Below are 20,207 nucleotides of genomic sequence, written 5' to 3'. Positions count from 1 at the left end.
AAAAGGTACAAAAAAAAATCTCGTAGTTTTTATAAAAGTACAAATCAGTCCTTTTACTTTTTTTGGGCACAATTAAACCCTTTTTGTTTTCAAATAGAACAAATAACCCCTTTCGTCCAACACCATTAGAAACGCTCGTTAATGTTTGACATGTTTGTCATAATCATATAGGATAAAAGTTCAAAAATAATTTTAATTTTTAAAATATTTATCGAACATTTGAGGGGGTAAGTATCCAAAAAATAAGTTAAAAGGGTTTATTTGTTTGATTTTAAAACAACGAGGGTTTAGCTGTTCAATTTTAAAAGCACGAGGGCTTAATTATGCCCAAAAAAATAAAAAGGCTGATTTGTACTTTTGAGGAAAAATCGAGAGTTATTTTGTATCTCTTGCCTATAAAAAAAGTTCATCGCATATCAAATATTGCACATTGTGAGTTATTGCTCAATTTTTTTTTACCATTTCTCTAGATGAGAGTTTGTAACTTATAATATCCACCAATGAAGATATAAGTGCTGAGCAGTAAATTTTTAAATTGTGTGTTCAAATTCTCACACTAATGCTTTCTTCTCTCCAATTATTAAAAAAAGAAAAACTTTTAATATCTAATTATTGAAGCTTAGATTTTTTTACTATATTTAGGATTATAGTTAAATAAAAATATCAAAAAAAATATGACATTTAACTAGACTTCACAGATGATAGATGCGCTATTTTTACACATTCATTCTTTGATTTAAGTACTTGTTTATACTTATTTTCATTATAATTTGAAAATCTATAATTATACGATATGGTTACAATAATTAAATATAATAATATTTTTAAATAAAGATATTTGATAATTTTTGGATAATTATAGTATAATACATTATAAACTTGTTTTTTATAAATTTGATTATCTTTGTATTTGATAAAAAAAATTATCGATTTTTTAAAAAAATTAATATAATTATCACAAAATATTAGGAACGTCATATTATTGGATACGAAAAATTTCACCTTTAGTTAAATTAACTAGATACGATAAATTTTACCTGTAGTTAAATTAAATAGATACAGAAAACTTTACCTTTTAGTTAAATTAACTAGATACGACAAATTTTACCTTTAAATTAAATTTATGGATATGATTTATTTTACCTTTTAGTTAAATTAACCGGAAGCGACAAATTTTACCTTTTATATATTTTAATATTAAACAATTGATAAGAATACTATTATAAATGTTAAATATACGACATATTTTAGTTGTTAGATATCTTAATTAATCATCATGTATAGTAATTACACATAAATTGATGAAACATTATACATATCTTATTTCAAATGATTTCCATATTAATTTTTTGTCACAAAATTCTAGTATTTTATAGAGCAAGAAATTTTATAATGGTACTACAGAATGTCAGAATATAATTGTACGCAATGGTTGTGCTATACTATTTTTATAACAAATTGAAATATTTAATTATTTTGTATTTTTTTACAATTAAATATTTTAATATTAAAAAGTTCTCATTAGTTTATTTCGGGAATAACGAGGCACAAGCGTTGTGTTAACTTGTAGTATATTTATTGATTTATTTTAGAAGATGTTTTCTTTTCCAAAATTCAAAAAGGAAAAAGAAAATAAACATATTTGTCCATTTTGATTTTGTTTTAACCATAGAACATAGTATTTTCTTTAAATTTTCTTGAGTTGGGTTCAGAGGCAGAGAGCAGAAGTCGCCTTAGAGCAAAAACCAGATGTCAGGAGTTAAGTGGAGTAAACTTATTACATAACAGCTACTTTCATGGACCCATGTAAGAGAATTCTAAGTGTCCGTACAAATGGAAGGTCAGAGAGACACTGACTCAATTCTTGATTCTCTTTTCACAATTTTTAGTCAAAACAAAAAAAATCTGAAAAAACCACTAAAATACACCAAGAAAATTTAATGCTCTCATTTTTCTGTTTCAAAATCTCTTCTTTTTAGTTTCTTTTATGTTTTTCAATTGATTTCTTGGTGTTTTTGGCCATGGCGACGGACCATCTTCAAGCTTCTGATGAAAATACTTCTACATGGTATGATATGAGTGTGTTCTTATTCATCTTCTCTTATTTGGGTATGTCTTAAAATCTTTTTTCCATTGTTTTTTGTGTATTTATGCATGAAATGTTTCTGTTACATTTTTTAATATTTTCTTGGTTTTTTTTTGAATAGGTTCTTGAATTTTCTTTATATGCATGGAATTTGTTTGTTTGTTTGTTTACACTTGTGTTTGAATTTTTCACATACATGGAGAAATATAGCTGTTTTTATTGGTTTATGAGTTTATTTAAGATTAATTTGTGTTAAAGGCATATTCTTTTTCATGTTTATTTCAGATTATATGCAACTTAAAACAGAACCCAACTAGAATTTGCTCTCATATAAGTTATTGACTTCCTAATTAGGCTTAATTTTCATGTTTAAGATAAGAAATTAGAATGATATACAGGTGTTTGTTAATATTGTTTTGACATCTAAGAAATTTCTGGGTCTTATGACCTTAATCCTATTTTTATCATAATTTAGTTGGTGAATTAATTAGTTCCACTTTTTGTGTTTCAAGTTGTTAATTAGTATCATTATAGTTAAAAAATGATTAGTAGCAAGAACATGTTTTATTAGTTGTAAAATTGCTTCTTTTTCAGGGAGAAAGCAAAGGATTTTTGTTTATTATCAGAGAGAAATCAACTGGCTGAAGCTCCTTCAAAGCATAGAAGATTTATCAAGATGCTTTCTTTCTCCAAATCCTCCAATGGTAATGACTTTTTGTGTATTTTTGTCGTCTTAACGGGTCCAAATTAGTCGGGGCAGTGAAAAACTCCGGATATTGGACGATCTTGTATCAAAAAAGCATGTGCATTTGCTTATTTAGTTTTGTATTTGTCTGTCAAATAATCAATTCATTCAAAAGTTTAAACTTTTAGGTGAGACTTCGATAATAGTATTATCTCTAACGCTTTCGTGCTTCGTTTAATTTGGTGTAGACTTGAGACCTTCCGAGACGGTCAAGGAGATACCGGACGGATCGTCTCCAACCGGAGTCTTAGATGCTTGCTTTCATGAACTTGAATCCATCAATGATTCACCAGAGATCAACAATAAAGAAACAGAAGTTGAAGGGTCAAATTGGAGCAGATCCTTTAAAGTTTGGAAAAGAAAATCAATCAAACGCTTAACCTCTTTTCCTCCTCTTCCTGTGGCAAATGTAGTAGCAACAAAAAGCAGAAGCACGACTGATAATCCGGAGCTCAGAGATTTATTTAAGTACAAGTCTACATTGCAGAATTTCTCACTTGCCGAGCTCGAAACCGCATCCAACAACTTCAGCCCTGGTCAGTAATTAGTCTAGGAATTTATATCTACCGACCAACTATGTAGCACGGAAACAGAAATACTGAAACAGAAGAATAGGTTGTAAAAATAGAATTTTGGAATTTCATAAGCAGTTCCGTAAACAGAAACAAAACGCCGAAATATTAAGACTGAGAAGTTTCTTTGTTACATAGTTGGTCGGCTGTGTTCCAACTATGTGACACGGGAACGGAAATATTGAAACAAAAAAATATTGAAACTAAAAACAATTAGTACATTTTTTCAGAATAATATGTTATGAAATTTAGAGTTTTGGAGTGTCAGCAATAAAACTATCGAAATATAGGAGTCAAAGAAGTTTTCGTGCAACATAGCATCGAAAATCTTTTTATATTTGCTATGTATTTTAGAAAACTGATGATCATAAATCTGTTTTGGTAAGACATTTATGATGTTCTTGCAGAGAACATTATTGGAAAAGGCGGTTTCGCTGAGGTTTACAAAGGCTGCCTGCAAAATGGAAAGCTAGTAGCAATCAAGAGGCTTAGTAAAGGAACTGCTGATGAAAAGACAGCAATATTTCTATCTGAGCTTGGCATTATGGCCCATGTCGACCATACTAATACTGCTAAATTGCTCGGGTCCGGCGTCGATGGGGGGATGCATCTTGTTTTCGAGCTGTCTAGATTGGGGAGTTTAGGATCTGTTCTTCATGGTTTGTTGCATATCTTTTTCAAGTTTGAGTTTTGGTTTGCTATTTCTATATGTTGTTTGATTGTATTTTCAGGCTCTAAAGGAGTTGAACTTGATTGGAGCAAAAGGTATAAAATCGCTCTCGGGATAGCAGACGGATTGCTGTATCTTCACGAGACTTGTCGAAAACGAATCATCCATAGAGATATCAAGGCTGATAATATTCTTCTTACAGAAGATTTTGTGCCACAGGTATTTTATCAAGTTAGACATTACAACATCAAACATCAAACCTTAGTTATAGAAACTTGTCTTGCTATTGTTCAGTTAATGATTTCCTAACAAGTTGCACGAAAACTAAAATGCCGAAACGGGAAACAACAAAGCGATAAGTTATAAATTTAAAGTTTCGGAGTTTCTCAAGCATTTATAGAAATGGAAATGAAATGCAGAAACGTAGAACTCCACAAGTTTCTGTGAAACATACTCTAATGGCACAAAAATGACAATATGTTAATGTTTGATTTAGCATTACATGTTATGTTTCTTCTTCATTGATACACTAGCCAAATTCCATGTCAGATTTGTGATTTTGGGCTTGCTAAGTGGCTACCGGGACAATGGACTCACCGGAACATATCAAAATTCGAAGGAACCTTCGGGTTTGTGAACTTGTCTCCATTTAATTACTTAACTAAGTAGCTATGACTTGATGTTGATTACCTTGTCTTTATCTTTGAATTTCAGCTACTTTGCTCCTGAATACTTCATGCATGGTGTAGTGGATGAGAAGACTGATATTTATGCACTTGGGGTTCTTCTTCTGGAGCTCATAACAGGTCGTCCGGCTTTGGATCATTTACAGCAGAGCCATGTAATATGGGTAATCTCACTAATTCTGCTCAAATTTTATCATACATCAATCAAGTGATTAATGACAGAAATTGTCACTTTTAGGCAAAGCCGTTGCTTGATAACAATGACATTAAGAAACTCGTTGATCCGTCCCTGGGCGAAAATTACGACGTAGAAGAGATGGAACGCGTGGTGTTGACTGCTTCTCTGAGCATCGAGCAATCTCCTCTTCTACGTCCTCGAATGAATCAGGAAAGTACCGATCCTAAAACTTATCAGAGTCTTACGTTTCGTCATTTCATTTCCATTTACTTTTACGGAAACCCTCCTGTTTCATCATTTCTTTGAATGTTTTTGTTTCCGTGCTACACAGGATTCAAGAAATCCGATCTTTTCAAATAGATATCCCCATTTGACATTCATTTTTATGATGTTTTGCAGGTTGTGATCCTGCTAAGAGGCGATGAATACGTGAGAGAGCGAGCAAAAGAAAATCAAAGAAAAACTCTGCAAAGAACCTATTCAGAAGAGCTTTTTGATGCCCAAGAATACAATTCAACCAAGTATTTGAATGATCTTAAACGACACAAAGAGGTTGCGTTGGGTTGTTGACCATGAAACCATGTATTTTTGCCATTTTTAGTTAGTTTTCCTTAGTTTTTTAGCAGTTTGAAGGATGTTTGAAACTCCTATGAAACATGATTTCATTTTAAAGTATATGTTTTTCATGGAATTTGAATATGAATTTCAATTTCCTTGCAAAACATGTTAAGATTGAGATTATTTTCATAGGTGAAACAAACATTATTTGTCAGACTTGAATTGTTGTATGGAACATTTTACATTTCAGTTTTTTAATCAAAAGTTTCAGCAAAAATTCTTCTTATCTACTCCTAGGCATAACCATGGTCTGATTGGAGATATGTATTATCTAAATCTGTCCCATAAAAAAAAATTATGCGGATTTCAATTTTAAAAAATAAATGTCTAATGTTCTTTTTTTTTTTTTTGGAAAAATAAATCTAAAACAAAATCAAAATCGAAATCAAGTAATGTGAAATGAAATTTATGAAAAAAATCAGAATTTCAATTCAGCCCAAGAGGGCCGGCCCGAGGGCATGTGAATTGATTAAAGGGAAATTTACGTATTTACCTAAAAATTAAAAATATTTGCACTTATTACCTCAACACGGAAAAGTTAAAAAAAATACCTCACGTTTTTTCCAAATTTATATTTTTACTCTCGGTATTTAAAATAATTAGTATAATTTTATTCATTTATCACAAAAGTATCATAATATTATCATCTCGGTATCATAATCTTTTTGTAATTTTTTTCGTATTTTATCATTGCTATTATCATAACCTATTTTTATAAAAGAATTATCATAACATTATCATGATATATTTTAAGGTTAATGTCATAAAAATTCATCAAATTTACACGTTTTCTCAATTTAATTACGTCTGTTAAAACCTGTCATAAAAATACGCCAACTTTTATTTTTTTCTTCAAATTCATACACGGTGCTGAAGTGACAATCATTCATTGGTGTAATTTACTTAGTTACCGAGCGGTTATTTTTTTTAAATTTAAAATTTTGAAAGTCAACTGACATGTGTAATAGCAACGTGGGGAGCCGTCATTTGGCAAACAAGGAGAAGCGCTGCCACATCCGCTTTTTTTTTTTTTGAAGAGTCAGCGATTTTTACACTCAGGGGGTTTAGCAAGCGCCGTCACAAACATCAGGGAATTTGCTAATCGTTTTTAAACATCAGGAAGTTTGTTGTAATGGACTCCAAAAGTTAGGGGTCGTGGGTGATTATTAGCCTCCAAATCAATTGAGAACCGTAAGACATCCAAAATGTAGAATGCTAGATTTGCAAAATCAGTACTAATTTTAGCAGGTGAGACATTATTTTCAAAACATAATTTTTTTTTTTGCCAAATTTTCAAAACATAATTACATGCTAAATTATTCAGATACAATGACATTATTTTCAGACATTAGGGTTTATTTAACAACTATGATATGCTCTTTCTGATTATACTTTGATCTAATACTCAGCTTTCTCTTCAAAGTCTTTTCAGCATATAGAGCTTTTTCCTATTACATTTCCAGCATACAAGTTATTTACCAACACACAGACATAACATAATACAAGAATTACAGTGAATTAGATGGCTTAAATTACATATATCATACCACACCAGTGAGAGATTTCCACTTCTTGCCACCTGCTTTCCCAACCTACAAGCACTGATTTACACACAGATCTCAATTCTAAAGTTTGAACATTATTGCTCAGTAGCTTCTCTCAACAACAAAAAACACAATGTTTGTCAATTACTGTCAATAATTTGGGTATTAAACTTGTAAAGGGCGTTGAACTATGCGAAAGTTTCAAAATGGTACTGAACTATTTTTCGTTACAAAATGGATATTAAACTTAGCGAAAAGTTGCAAAATGGGTACCACGGGCCATTTTTCATCCAATCAGCAAGGGACACATAGTTGAAAGTCCTCTTTTTATAACGATTTGCTAAGTTTAGTACCCATTTTGTAACAAAAAATAGTTCAGTACCCATTTTAAAATTTCTGTATAGTTCAGTACCCTCACAAGTTTAATACCCCAATAATTTGCAGCAAGTGCATTAAAAGAGATCCTATCAATTTCTGTTGAATGATCACCAACATAAATTAGAATATTATTTCAAATCAAAACACAACTACCTGAATTAATAATGATCCGAATTCTTAATCGTGAACTATAAACATAAATCCTATTTTGTAATAGATTAAATAACTATGCTCAACTGATCATCAACTTAGTTTATGATACTTTCTTATCAGTTGTAAAGTTCAAAACAGTCCAAATTAACAAGCAGGTAATTAAATTAAAACCAGAATTAAGAATAAGCAAATCAATCAGCAAATAAGAGAGAGAGAGTATAATGTGCCCTACAGCAGCGACTGCTTTGTTATCAGGAAACTTCTCCTTGAAGTATTTCCCGACCTCCTCCCTGCAGTTATGTCAAATTCACAGTAAAACTTAAATTAAAATTAATTCAGGAAGACAAAAAATGCAGAAGCATGACATTTAGGAGCATTAGGTACCAAAGAAACAAACATTGCTATAAATATTAAATTAATTATGAAACTAACCCTCTTTCTTTCTCTGATTTTTTTTGTAAGTGAATATAAGCTGCTTCATTCAGATTTTGACAAAGAAAAAGCAAAACATAAATTCCTCTTTGGCCAAGATACAACCCAACGGTTAGTCTTAATACACCGAACCAGATCATATCTTCCATTAAAATTATACTGCAAAAATACAAAGAAATTAAACTAAAGATTACTTTAAAAAACAAAGTTGAGTAACAAAATAAATACAAAGTGAAAGAGAAGATCTAACAAAAATATAAACTAAATACACGTACGTAAAGTATAAGGATCTTTAACTTATTTTGTCATCATCTTCTTCCTCTAACCTTTTGCTGTTTCTGCATTATCGTTGCCTCGTATACAAAGCTACATTTATCTAAAATCTAAACTAAAATGCAAACGTAGTCTGAATAAATACATGTTATTTGCAAATTGCAACAAAGATTCCACATTGTATATAAAATTAAAAGCCTAGCCAGCAAGAAAAAATCAAGCAAATGAAGTACCTCTGCTCAAGATCAGACAATACACCAGTGTTATCTAAGATTAATAGAGGGTGCTTCAAGCTCTAACCCAATCAATCATCTGCCACATACATATGGTCCCCATAAGAAAATGTCAAATTTTTAATATGCAACTAAATTGTAAGCCTAAAATCTCCACAAGGGAAGAGAAGAGAGTCTTATTTTAAGCCTAAAATTTCTGACACCCAGCCTGACAACTTTTTCCTTTTCCAACAGTAGTGTGCTGAGTGCAGGAGGGAGTGTACCAGCTAAACAGGCTTCTGCAAAAACTTGGATTAAAATGGTGAATGATTTTCAAACTTTAGGCTATTAATGATAACTTTAAAGGATAAGTTACTGTTAGTGCAAGTCTAATGAATGTATACCATTTTCTGGCTTCCTAAACTGATTTAAGACATGTAGAGCAAATATGAAGAGATAGTAAGGTAAGCTTTAGTTTATAGTAGAGTGTCAATACAGCTTTAGATGAAATTGACCTTGAGCTGGAAGCTATTTGACTACATTCCAGATATCTAATGCACACTCTTGCGCATTTTACCACAAACCATTACTAGACCATTATTCTATCCTTCTAAATCCAAACAGTTAAGCTCACCATAATATTAAAAAGATTGAAAATAAAAAGCAATAAAACAAAATTGTATTAATCTGTTTTAGCAGGACACAGTTGGATAAGTACCTTTAGAGAGAAGACATAAAGAACATATCAGCAAATCGGCGATGAATAGCAGCAGAGCAAAATCATTTCGACTAACTTTGAGATCAGTAACAATGCAGACACCAAGCTGATCAGCAAACTGCAACAAATCAGTCAAAATAAAAATCCAACTGCAGTAATTTCACATTAAATAAAGCAGGAAAGGAAAACTTTAGGAGATTAATCATACCACATAGAAGAATACAGGTCCAAATGTTGAACAACTTCACATACAGTTGGATATTGAGCAGCGTCTGGACTTTTAATGAAGACTTGCTTTGAAATCCTTGAATCCAAGAAATTCAGCTGCAAACATTTTTATAAATAAACAATGATTATTGATATGAAATTTCAAAAAATAAAACTACAGGCACCTGTTGATGTTCCTTAACGATTTTAATGATGCTATAGCTAAAGGTTTGTTCAGAAGATTAACAAATATCAGAAATCATATCAAATGATCATAAAAAAAACGGAGAACTTATCAACTAACAGATGAACTAAAATAAAAAACCTATTTTTTTTTTAATTTAAAATGCAAATGATTACAAAAGCAAAATGAATCTATCAAAACCTAAAAAAAACAAAAATTGAAATCAAAGATAAGCTTCGAAGAGATTTGAAAATAAGAATTTCAATCTCAAAAATATATAAATCTTCGAAGAGATTTGAAGAGAGAAAATGTGTCTGAAGAAAAATTTATGATTAGCGTAAAAAACAATTTTCTAAAATCTATTTAGTTAATCTATGAATGTCCATTTTACGCTCAGCAGATTTAAGACAGTTTCCGAAACCGCTACTACATAGCGCCCTTAACATTATAAATTAGAATTCAGCGGCATATTTAAGAAGCGCCGCTTCTATTTCGGCGGTATAAGTTTCTTTTGGTGTAGCGGAAGCATGGCAACACATTAGCTATCCTTACAACCGTTCAAGAAGAGAACATCTATCTATCTTTTAACGAGATGTTCTGAAAAGTGCAGTTTCAATTCCAATGTGTAAACAGATTAATAGTTTCCACTCTTGGTAAATGGAACTCAAAAAGCGTTAATAGAATTGGTATCAAATCTTAAAAGGCTGATTATCTGTTCTGAAGCTGATGCCAGAGACATACATCAACCAAACAGAAAATCCACTATATAGTGTGCCACAAAGAGACAAGTTCAACAAAAAAGCATTTAAATTTAAGGAAGATAAAATAACAAATAGTAGCAGAAATTTGGGAATTAGATGAGGAAAATATCTGCAGGCACCTGAAATTCAACTTGCATAAACATAAGGTCCAATACGCAGATAAGCATATAGCCCCTGTTTCCGGATAGTCTTAATAAACAGAACCAGATCATATCTTCCATTAAACTTATACTGCAAAAACGCAAAGAAATTAAACTAAATATTACTTTAAAAAAAAGTTGAGTAACAAAATAAATACAAAGTGAGAGAAGATCTAAGAAATCTAAACTAAATACACGTAAGGTATAAGGATCTTTAGCTATATTTTGTCATCATCTTCTTCCTCTAACCTTTCGCTGTTTTTGCATTATCGTTGCCTCATATACAAAGCTACATTTATCTATAATCTAAGCTAAAACTCAAACCTAGTCTGAATAAATACATGTTATTTGCAAATTGCAACAAAGATTCCACATTGTATATAAAAGTAAAAGCCTAGCCAGCAAGAAAAAATCAAGCAAATGAAGTACCTCTGCTCAAGATCAGACGATATAGCAGTGTTTGTTGCAGTTTCATAAGACAAATTCTTGCAACTTTCTTGTATAAAAGCCACCACTAAAGTACAACACCAATGCAAGTTTGAAATAACTCAAAAAAATTGTAAATGTAGTGTCATTATTCAAAAGAAATACACATATATATTATACTCCCAGCTACTTCTTAAATTAAATTTCTAAACATCACTTCATTCTTATGAGAACATACAATGTAAAATTTTTGTAAAGCAAAATCATATAAATAAGAAGTGCATAAAAAAAGATCGACATCAGTATATTCCTTAATATATGATCAATGACACCCTACACGAATATAATCTTAGAATAATCAACCAAAAAAAAAAGCAACATTAAGTTCAACAACCTGAAAAATATATCCATAAACAGACTACAATAATGGATAATCAGTAATCCTTGGATACAAAACTTGGAATGAAGAAAGCACCAGCGAAATCAATGGTCTCACACCGAATTTTTGTTGTTAACAAAAAGGTAAAACATTTCTTCTGAATGACCTTCAGTTGTCTGGACTCAGATGTAAGACACTGAAATATATCCACCAGAAGATGAGGAACATCGCCATCCTTTCCAATAGGATACTCCTTGAAACCAGCTGTAAATATACAGATTCTTGAATCTCCATCTGCCCCTTTTCCCAAATCCAACATATCTGTATGTCCACAAACTGCAGCCAATGAATTTCGAGGATCGCCAGAAGGTGTAAGATAAAACGAATGCTGTAATCCTTCTGTAGCAGTCAAATTAAATCCAATATATGGCGAAAGATAATAATCATCAACAACGATGCCTCTCATTCGTGAGGATGGACGACGGCCAGCAAAAGAAACAGGTTGCCATGCGGTGCAGGACGAAGAAGGGTCAAAATCAAAGGCATAAGAAGCTGAAGAGATTGAAGAGATTGAGATATACAAAGTAGAATTTCGAACGAAAACGCCTTCAACTAGTATACTTCGAGAGGGGCGATCTTCAACTGGTAGACTTAGACTTAGATAGGAGGAGAGTTCATAAGGAGAATAATGGTATTCAGAGGGCTCAGGCAGTTCAGACCATAAGTTAGTAGCAGGATCGTAAACCTCAAAATTGGGTTTGCGAGCATCCGAAAGAGATTGAGAATAGACACAAATTTTTCCACAAACAACAATAGACATAGGGGCCACCTTAGGAGTCTTCATACTTGGTCCATTTTGAATAAGCTTAGGATTACAGTTACGGTTAGGGCTAGGGCTAGGATTAGAGAGGAGGGCCGAGTCAAGTGGATAAGTATACATGCGCGACTCCCATCGTATTGGAGGATCATTGTCCGGATTAAATCCTCCAAACATATATAAGGTAGAATTGACATTCACAAAAGTCATGGCGAGTGGCAATTCATTACCAAAGCAAATGATAGGTTCCAGGGGAAGAATTTCACTGTCGCTGTCACCATTTAATTCTATAGAGTAAATCCAAGTGTGAAAATCACAAAAAGATGCGGAAGATGAAAGAATTACCGCAACTCCTTTAGACTCCTCAACGGTGGCCTGCGACTCTGCCTGCGCGGCAGTTATAGGAAGATTATGTGACCCTCCCTCAGAATCAGATTTAGAAATGCTATCTGATGAAGAAAAACCAGCAGTCCTACCCCCTCTTCCTCCGCCGCCTCTTCCACCGCGACCTCTTCCTCTGTCACCTCGACCTCGACTTTTGCCTCCCCGGGCTGATGCTGATGAACCAGATGGCAGTAGATGACGCTCTCCGCGGCTAAACATCGTGGAATTTGAAATTTGGTTGATTAGAAACGGAGGATTAGGTTAAGAGTGTTTATCCCATGCAACCGTTGCGCCACGTCATTTTTACATTAAGCCAATGTTGTTCCTTTTGCGGGATCTTCATCCAACGATTGAAACGAGACGAACGGTTGGATGAAAAAGATGTCGATCGAACGTTTCCTGATCGTTGATGCGTGCGTGAGTCAACTTGCTGCACGTGCCAAACTGTCTTTTCGTTTCACATCGGCTGTCTTGGTTGCAAAATGCTACCGTTTTCATTGTCTCTGAAACGCTGCCGTTTCATGTGATGGGTAGTAGCCCTCGATGTTAAAGCCCGACACTGCCCAGCTCACCGTTTCTTCTGTGGACAAATTTTAAAATATATATATACAAATGCGTATACTTATCAAAAAGTTTATCAAATACCTAAAACATTTACGAAAATACGAAATATGTTTTCATTTATTACCTATTATATTGGATATGTATCAAATATATTTTTTTATTAAAAAATTTATGTACATTTTTTTATTTTTAGGTATAATTGATTTTTTTTAATTAAGCATGCTTTGAGGATGTCATTATGGATTGCGATCTACTCATGCCAAGTATGTGATATAACATGTTCTCAAATTTGATCTTAAGAAAAATGTTTAGCCCCACACTTAATGTTCTTGGTAGGGATCCCTGTTGCTTGATTTTGGTATATTTTTAACAGGATATGGCATTGGTCTTATTTCCTATGTGGTAATTAGATTCTGTGTCTGTAATTAATCTCCTTCGATAAGGATATACGAATGTCGATTTCAAGCTTTTATTCTTTCAAATTGAATAAATAGGTACCTGTATTTATTGACAGATCGGACTTGGTCGCTAGTGAAAGAAGGACGAGCATTAGATGTTATTGAAAATGATATGTCAGAAATGGAATCTCCAAAAATTATGGAGCAATATGTTCATATAGCTGTGATTTGTGCTCATCCATTATTACAGGCTAGGCCGACAATGTATCATATTGTCAAGATACTGGAAACAAATCTGCAGCTAGTTCCCTCAACTCTTGGAGATTATTTCACTTCAGGTTACATGTTGGGTTCTTCGATCACAAGCGAAGAACAGAATTCGGATAGGAATTCGCACGAAGGCTTAAAAGTGACAATTATTTGACAGGAAAATGATTCTCTTTTGTTTTCTCTTGTATGATTAGCTCATTCAATTAATTATTTTCTCCCTTATGTTAAATTGTATCGTATAGAGAAGATAAATTCAGAAATTTATTTACTTATTTTCCGGGATCAAATAAACAAATTGTATTAAATTAAAAAAATCCACGGAGTATGACACGTCAGATTGACACAAACGACACGTCATTGCATCCTATCCACCCAACATTGCATTTATGGAAACATTAGGACATGATTAGCAGAGTTTTGCTGTGATTTGTATAATATAATCACTAAAATTATTTAATTTTCATCTCCATTGGACAAAGACAAATCGGGTAAATGCATTGATATTACAATGTATCGAGATATGATAGGTTCTCTCCTTTATCTTACCGCTAGTAGACCCGATATTATGTTTAGTGTGTGCTTATGTGCTCGTTTTCAAGCTTGTCCTAAGGAATCCCATTTGCATGCCGTTAAACGTATTTTAAAATACTTGCATGGAACTCTACATCTAGGAAATTATTACCCTAGAAATGTGGACCCTAGGTTGCTTGGCTACTCCGATGCCGACTATGCGGGTTGTCATATTGATCGTAAAAGTACCTCCGGAACTTGCCAATTTTTGGGTCAAAGTTTGATCTCATGGAGTAGCAAGAAACAAGTATCTGTGGCTTTGTCAACCGCGGAGGCCGAATATGTAGCGGCCTGTTGTTGTTGTGCTCAAATCCTATGAATTAAGCAACAACTTCTTGATTATGGTCTTGCACTTGATTACATTCCCATCAAATGTGACAACACTAATGCAATAAACATATCAAAGAACCCAATTCGACACTCTAGGAGTAAACACATTGATATTCGTCATCATTTTATTCGTGATCATGTGCATAAAGGTGACGTGGTAATCGAATTTATCGATACTACTAACCAATTTGCAGATATTTTTACCAAGCTTCTAAATGAGGATCGTATGAATTTTATCATTCGAGAGCTTGGTATGGTTGATGGGAGTACTTTGAGTCAATGTGCTTATTGTCAAATTTGTTTCAATTATCCTTGATTGACTGTGTGTTTCTTTTTACTTAATTGATTGGACCAATATTCATGTTAATCCCATTTTTTATGATGTACATGTCTTTGGTGTTTGTCTAAAATTAATTACCCATATATGTTGGAATCAAGGCTTGGCATTGTGAAAAACCTTCAAAAAATTTTAAAAATCGAAATTTCTGTGAATCTCGGCCGAGATCTACATATCTCGGGCTAGATATTCAAGTTGAAATGAAATTTTTCTTTGCCCCTGCTGTATCACGACCGAGACACATGTATCTCGGGCGAGATACAAGGGGAGCAAATTCAGATTTTTGCCACTGCTGATATCTCGGGCGAGATATCAATACAGAGACTTTAGTGTCTCTGGCCTGTATGGATCTCGGGCGAGATCTACGCATCGCGGGCGAGATTCATCCGACCGTTTGAAAATAACGGCTAGTTTGATGAATCTCGGGCGCAATGGGCATATCTCGGGCGCGATCCATGTAAATTTTTCAAAAAATTGACCGTTTTGACACTTGTCAAAACGGCTAGTTTTTCAAAAACTAGCTGTTGATGACGTTTTTAGGGCTCTTTAAGGCCTATAAATACCAATTTTGAGATCATTTCTCTTTTACAAAACCTCTCAATCATTTCTAAAGAATTTCAAGTGCAAAATTGCTTTTTAGTCCCTCAAATCTTCCTATTTCTTGCATTTACATCCTCATTTCATTCATTCCTCATCATCAATGGCACCTAAAGTTGCTTCTAAATCAAAGGGAAAGACTCCCGCTCAAGCCTCTACCCAACTTCCTACATTAGAAATGGAGGAATTGGCAATTCGACGGGAAAATATGGAAAAAGCGGAAATTGAAGGAACTCGATTTCCTTTTCTTGTGGATTTGGCATTTGATGGATTGAGGACTCAAGTTGAGGCCTACATTGATGTTTTGGGATGGCGGAAATTTGTTCTTAAAAATAGATAAGAAACCATTGAAGATTTGACGAAGGAAATGATTGCTTCTCTTCACTTGATCACCAATGAAATCATTGCTCCGGGTTCTATGGAGTGACATTTCAAGTTTATGGCAAGACCTACAAGCTCACACCAAGGAAGATCTATGAGTATTTTGGGTTCGAAGAGGGGTTTGCTACGAACTATCTTCGTGTTGAAGAGTTCAACATCCATGAGTTTTGGACGGAAATTAGCACCGACGTGAAGCGTGAACCTCGCACCGCAATAGCCAAATCTATTTCCCATCTTCCTTTGTTCGTTTTCCATTGAATAGTCACTTATTCTATTAATGGGAGACACGAAGGAAATGAAAAGGTCCCTACTAAAGACCTATTCTTTTTGTAGTGTGCGGTTAAAGGAGAGCGTTTTTCTTGCACAAGGTACTTTATGGAACATCTTTTTGCGCTAGGAAAGAAGAAGGGAACTCTTCGGGTTGGATCTTTCGTTACGGTAATGGTCAAGAAGGCCAAAGCCTATACTCCGGCCCTACGCCAAAATCATGGTAGTGTGATTGGATGGAATAAGTCCCTCCTCGATCTTGATTACTTTGCTAATCGAGTGGGGGCTTTCAATGTCGTTGACAATCATTATGTCTATCTATTTGGAGATAGAGTGATTGGACAAGAGGTCCAAAAGCTTGCAAGGAAGCGACAACGGCAGTTGGGAGAACCGGCTCATGCGGAGGAGTTTGCGGCACAAGTAGAGGAAGAGGCTCACATGGGCTTTCAAGGTCTGGAAATTCCGGCCCCGGCTATGGATCCTACATGGTTAGCTCCTTATGGCTCAAGTACGAACGATATGCTCTCGCTCATTTATAGTCAAAATGAGCGTATGTTTGGAAGAATGAACATACTTGAGGCGAATGTGGATTCTCGCTTCTCAAGGATGGAAACGGAATTTGGCAATTTTAGATCCGACTTTGGGGATTTAAAAAAATGGTTTGATTCACAATTTCCTCCATCTTCCGGCAACACTCCAATACTTGAAGAAGAAGCCTCGGATGAGGAAGCTTGAGTCTTTGCATTTTCATACTCATGCATTTTCATGTTTTTAATGTTTTTTCTTTAATTTTTGCATTTTTATGCCTTTGCCACCAATGCCTTGTAATTCCTACATGTGTTTGGATTACATTGTTTGCGTGATTATTTCATGTTCTTAGTCCTTGTATTGCCCTTTTAATTAATGAAAGTGTGTTTTGTGCTTAATTTTGCTCTAAGTATTGAATTTACTTGTTTTCGCACTTAATGTTCCTACTTTCTTAATTCCGCAATTACCTTACTTTGATCTACATGCTTTAACTCTTTTTGTTTTTGACAAAGGGGAGAGATATTTGCATTTACAAAAATTATTCTCATATCTTTCAAAAATTGCAAATTTTACGAAAATGACTAAGTTTTAAAAACCGTATTTATTTTATGCTTGTCTCAACTCTTTTAAAATTTGAGTGCATAAAGTGAGGGGGAGCCAAAGTTCATTTGAACTCCCATAAACTTAGCCATTTGAGTAAATTGATTGTCAAAATTAAAAAGGGGGAGATTGTTGGACCAAGTCCCATCTGAACCCTAATTTTGAGTTTGACAATCATTTAAAGAGCCTAATCATGTTTATTAGTGTGTAAGAACATATTGAAACCTTTCCGGGTCGAATCGGAGCTTTCTAGCGAGAATCGAAAAAATGACATTTGGACTAGGAAATAGTAGGTTTTCGCGCCCGAGATGCCTCAAGCATCACGGGCGAGATCCATTGATCTCGGGCGCGACAAACCTGTACTCGGGCGCGATGGAGCAGTCAACCAAACCCCTTAAGGTTTTTGACTTGTATCTCGGGCGCTACATATGCATCACGGGCGCGATGCATAAGATCATATGAACATTATATACTTGATTAGGAGTGTGCAAAAACCAACTAATTACTGAATTTGGTTTGATGTTATAAAAAGTTATGATTTTGCGGTTCAGTTTAATTTTGGTATAAACCGAAGAAAACTAAAAGAATCAGCCAAGCCGATTAGTTTTGTTCAGTTTTGTTTCGAAACAAATCATAATCTCAGGTGGTTCATTTGGCTCGAGCGGAATGCGCACCCCTATTCTTGATTAAGCAAGACTGTCCTTTTGCTCAAACTTAGATTTCATACTAATTTTGCAGGATTTGAGGATGTCGTCATTCATATGCATGGGGGGATGGATCGCAATCTACTCATGCCAAGTATGTGATATGACATGTTCTTAAATTTTATCTTAAGAAAAATATTTAGCCCCACTCTTGATGTTCTTGGCAGGGATCTCTATTGCTCGACTTTGGCAGATTTTTTAACCGGATATGGCATTGGTTCCGTACACATTTTGCTGACACGTGGCACACCCTTAGAGTGTCCAAATCAGCGAAACGTCAGCAAAAAAATGTACGGATGTTGAATTTGCAACAAACTGAAAGGTGGTGTCCAAAATTGCAACTTTTAAAAGGTCATGTTATTTTTGCAACTTGGTGCAAAGGTCATGATTTAATATGTAATTGATAACGTAGCACATCTAGTAGGGGCGAAGCAACCTCGCCAAGAACGAACATCGCTAAGTCAAGCATTTCACCGACCTGACGTCGACTTCCGACCATCTCCTAAATCATAGACCACGCGACCTGGGGGGTCACCGGATCGATGAACATTCGAGCATCATCCGAGACGCGTACTTCTGACAAGGTCGGATCGAGGATTCTGTCCGAGCTTCTAGACAAGAGACATGAAAGCTCGGTACAGACGACCCGAGCTTTGAGCTACACTCAAGCTCAGAAATTAGAAATATGTAAGTTCGGTCCAAGTGATCCGGGCTTCAGGCTCTGACCGATCTCCGAGATCTTGCCCACGAGCACACGCACGTGTATCAGATCCTGGGACCACAGAAGATCCTCTGACAGGTGCGTGAGGAATGTTCCCTCCACCTGACACACCTAACAACCTTCGCTCCATACGGGGAATATCCTCCACGTAGGCATAACCGTTTTTCAGGGACCACTCCAAGGGAAAGCCTGCCAGCAAGGCAAGGTTTGCCCTCAAACCCTAACTATAAATAAGGGGTTTAAGGACAAAGCCTAGGTAATTCTTTCTATTTTCTAAATACTATTCTTCTTTTCTCTTCTTCTTCTTCCTTACTCAGAAATCTTACTTGAGCGTCGGAGCGAACGTCCGGTGACCCCCCACCGGAGTTCTTTCTGACCTCTGTTTGCTGTTTGTATAGGTTTGTGGAGCTCGGATCTCATTTGGTGATTTATCAGTAATTAACCCAAAAAACTAATATAACTTCTAAATAATATCATCTTTAGTCTTGAAATGTCTTGATTTATCTCTGACTTTTGAATCGTATATATATTGATATGATGTGCCTCGTCGATAAATTTACCAACAAAAACAAAGAAGATGAAAAAGGAGTCGGGTATTTATTTTATTCTATGTAAATAAAGCAATAAAAAAAAGAAATGGCTCCCACCAATAGCAATAATACATTATTGATGGCAGTCAAAGCAACAAATAAAAAAATTCTTGACGGTTTAGGGTTTTCTATTTGAGAGGAAAAAGATCAATTACATGTTAAATCACAACTTTTATACTCCTTTTCAATTTAATCACATTCTCAAAAATCATCATATAAAATCACCACCTTTTTTTTTTTCAAATCTATCACTATTTTAAAATTTAAAAACTTTCGGCTAACTAGGCAAACGATTAGTGATGTGAAAAAACACGTAGGATTTCACATATGACAACGTTCGTAATATGTATTTTCAAACATCATGATAAAATTAAAAAGAGATGTAAAATTGTGATTTAATATGTAATTTACTCTTAAAAATGTTATACTATCGCATCGCGGTTTGCTTGTCCAGTCAGTTCAAATTCGTCGGATCTAAATTTTAATTTATAGTTAAAATACACTTGAACTATAATTTTATAATAATAAATAAATATCAGTGATTCCAACAAATACTAAGAGCATCTCCACTCTAGTGCTAAAATACCTCACAATGCTATAATTTAGCATTTAGTATAAAAAGCACATCTCCATTGCACTTCTATTTCATGTGCTAAATTTAGCATATGCTAAACTTTGTGCCAAATTTGTTAGAAAGTTTAGCATATGGTAAATTTTATTATATCTAAATTATTTACAGATTTGCCATCAATAATGATAATCACTTATAAAACTATAAATTTAGCAT

The 20,207-nt window shown here is 34.2% G+C and overlaps 3 protein-coding genes across 10 annotated transcripts; 2 read left to right on the top strand and 1 right to left on the bottom strand.

Moving 5' to 3' along the window:
* Nucleotides 1-1,646: 1,646 nt before the first annotated feature.
* Nucleotides 1,647-5,781, top strand: LOC126654049 (receptor-like cytosolic serine/threonine-protein kinase RBK2). Of its 5 annotated transcripts, none has more exons than XM_050348091.2 (9): nt 1,647-1,840; nt 2,044-2,068; nt 2,681-2,790; nt 3,020-3,367; nt 3,811-4,292; nt 4,623-4,702; nt 4,788-4,923; nt 4,998-5,148; nt 5,338-5,781. In XM_050348091.2, exons 1-9 carry the CDS (start codon nt 1,834-1,836, stop codon nt 5,505-5,507), a joined length of 1,509 nt encoding a protein of 502 aa, XP_050204048.1. In that variant the 5' UTR covers nt 1,647-1,833; the 3' UTR covers nt 5,508-5,781. The 5 variants fall into 5 exon arrangements, with proteins under 5 accessions (XP_050204048.1, XP_050204047.1, XP_050204051.1 ...); XM_050348092.2 differs by having other exon boundaries at nt 1,651-2,068; nt 3,811-4,062; nt 4,135-4,292; XM_050348090.2 differs by having other exon boundaries at nt 1,647-2,068.
* Nucleotides 5,782-6,909: 1,128 nt separating this feature from the next.
* Nucleotides 6,910-12,646, bottom strand: LOC126653722 (HMG1/2-like protein). 4 transcript variants are annotated; one of them, XM_056106280.1, is made up of 8 exons: nt 10,987-11,184; nt 10,537-10,648; nt 9,474-9,589; nt 8,569-9,383; nt 8,063-8,221; nt 7,863-7,920; nt 7,103-7,147; nt 6,910-7,003 (listed from the first exon to the last, which is right to left on the bottom strand). In XM_056106280.1, the coding sequence occupies exons 5-8, from the start codon at nt 8,209-8,211 to the stop codon at nt 6,911-6,913; spliced, it is 345 nt and encodes a 114-aa protein (XP_055962255.1). In that variant the 5' UTR covers nt 8,212-8,221; nt 8,569-9,383; nt 9,474-9,589; nt 10,537-10,648; nt 10,987-11,184; the 3' UTR covers nt 6,910. The 4 variants fall into 4 exon arrangements, with proteins under 4 accessions (XP_055962255.1, XP_055962254.1, XP_050203607.1 ...); XM_056106279.1 differs by having other exon boundaries at nt 8,338-9,383; nt 10,987-11,174; XM_050347650.2 differs by lacking the exons at nt 6,910-7,003; nt 7,103-7,147; nt 7,863-7,920; nt 8,063-8,221; nt 10,987-11,184 and adding an exon at nt 12,525-12,646 and having other exon boundaries at nt 8,338-9,383.
* Nucleotides 12,647-14,303: 1,657 nt separating this feature from the next.
* LOC126687918 (secreted RxLR effector protein 161-like) lies at nt 14,304-15,011 on the top strand. Its single transcript, XM_050382469.1, has 2 exons — nt 14,304-14,648; nt 14,691-15,011. Exons 1-2 carry the CDS (start codon nt 14,304-14,306, stop codon nt 15,009-15,011), a joined length of 666 nt encoding a protein of 221 aa, XP_050238426.1.
* Nucleotides 15,012-20,207: the final 5,196 nt, after the last annotated feature.

Source organism: Mercurialis annua, linkage group LG6 (assembly GCF_937616625.2).
Source record: "Mercurialis annua linkage group LG6, ddMerAnnu1.2, whole genome shotgun sequence".
Lineage (NCBI taxonomy): Eukaryota > Viridiplantae > Streptophyta > Magnoliopsida > Malpighiales > Euphorbiaceae > Mercurialis > Mercurialis annua.
Note: the sequence above shows the minus strand (reverse complement) of the source record. Positions and strands in the feature narration are given on the sequence as shown.

What these genes read in the sequence shown, in the direction of transcription:
- LOC126654049 (XM_050348090.2), top strand. Translation starts at nt 2,022, where the DNA reads ATGGCGACGGACCATCTTCAAGCTTCTGATGAAAATACTTCTACATG. An exon ending in ATCCAACAACTTCAGCCCTG is followed by an intron (nt 3,368 to 3,810) that starts GTCAGTAATTAG and finishes ATGTTCTTGCAG; the next exon opens with AGAACATTATTGGAAAAGGC. An exon ending in CAGAAGATTTTGTGCCACAG is followed by an intron (nt 4,293 to 4,622) that starts GTATTTTATCAA and finishes ATTCCATGTCAG; the next exon opens with ATTTGTGATTTTGGGCTTGC.
- LOC126653722 (XM_056106280.1), bottom strand. Translation starts at nt 8,211, where the DNA reads ATGGAAGATATGATCTGGTTCGGTGTATTAAGACTAACCGTTGGGTTG. An exon ending in AAATCAGAGAAAGAAAGAGG is followed by an intron (nt 7,921 to 8,062) that starts GTTAGTTTCATA and finishes ACATAACTGCAG; the next exon opens with GGAGGAGGTCGGGAAATACT. An exon ending in GGAAATCTCTCACTGGTGTG is followed by an intron (nt 7,004 to 7,102) that starts GTATGATATATG and finishes GAAATGTAATAG; the next exon opens with GAAAAAGCTCTATATGCTGA.
- LOC126687918 (XM_050382469.1), top strand. Translation starts at nt 14,304, where the DNA reads ATGTATCGAGATATGATAGGTTCTCTCCTTTATCTTACCGCTAGTAGA. An exon ending in CAACCGCGGAGGCCGAATAT is followed by an intron (nt 14,649 to 14,690) that starts GTAGCGGCCTGT and finishes CTATGAATTAAG; the next exon opens with CAACAACTTCTTGATTATGG.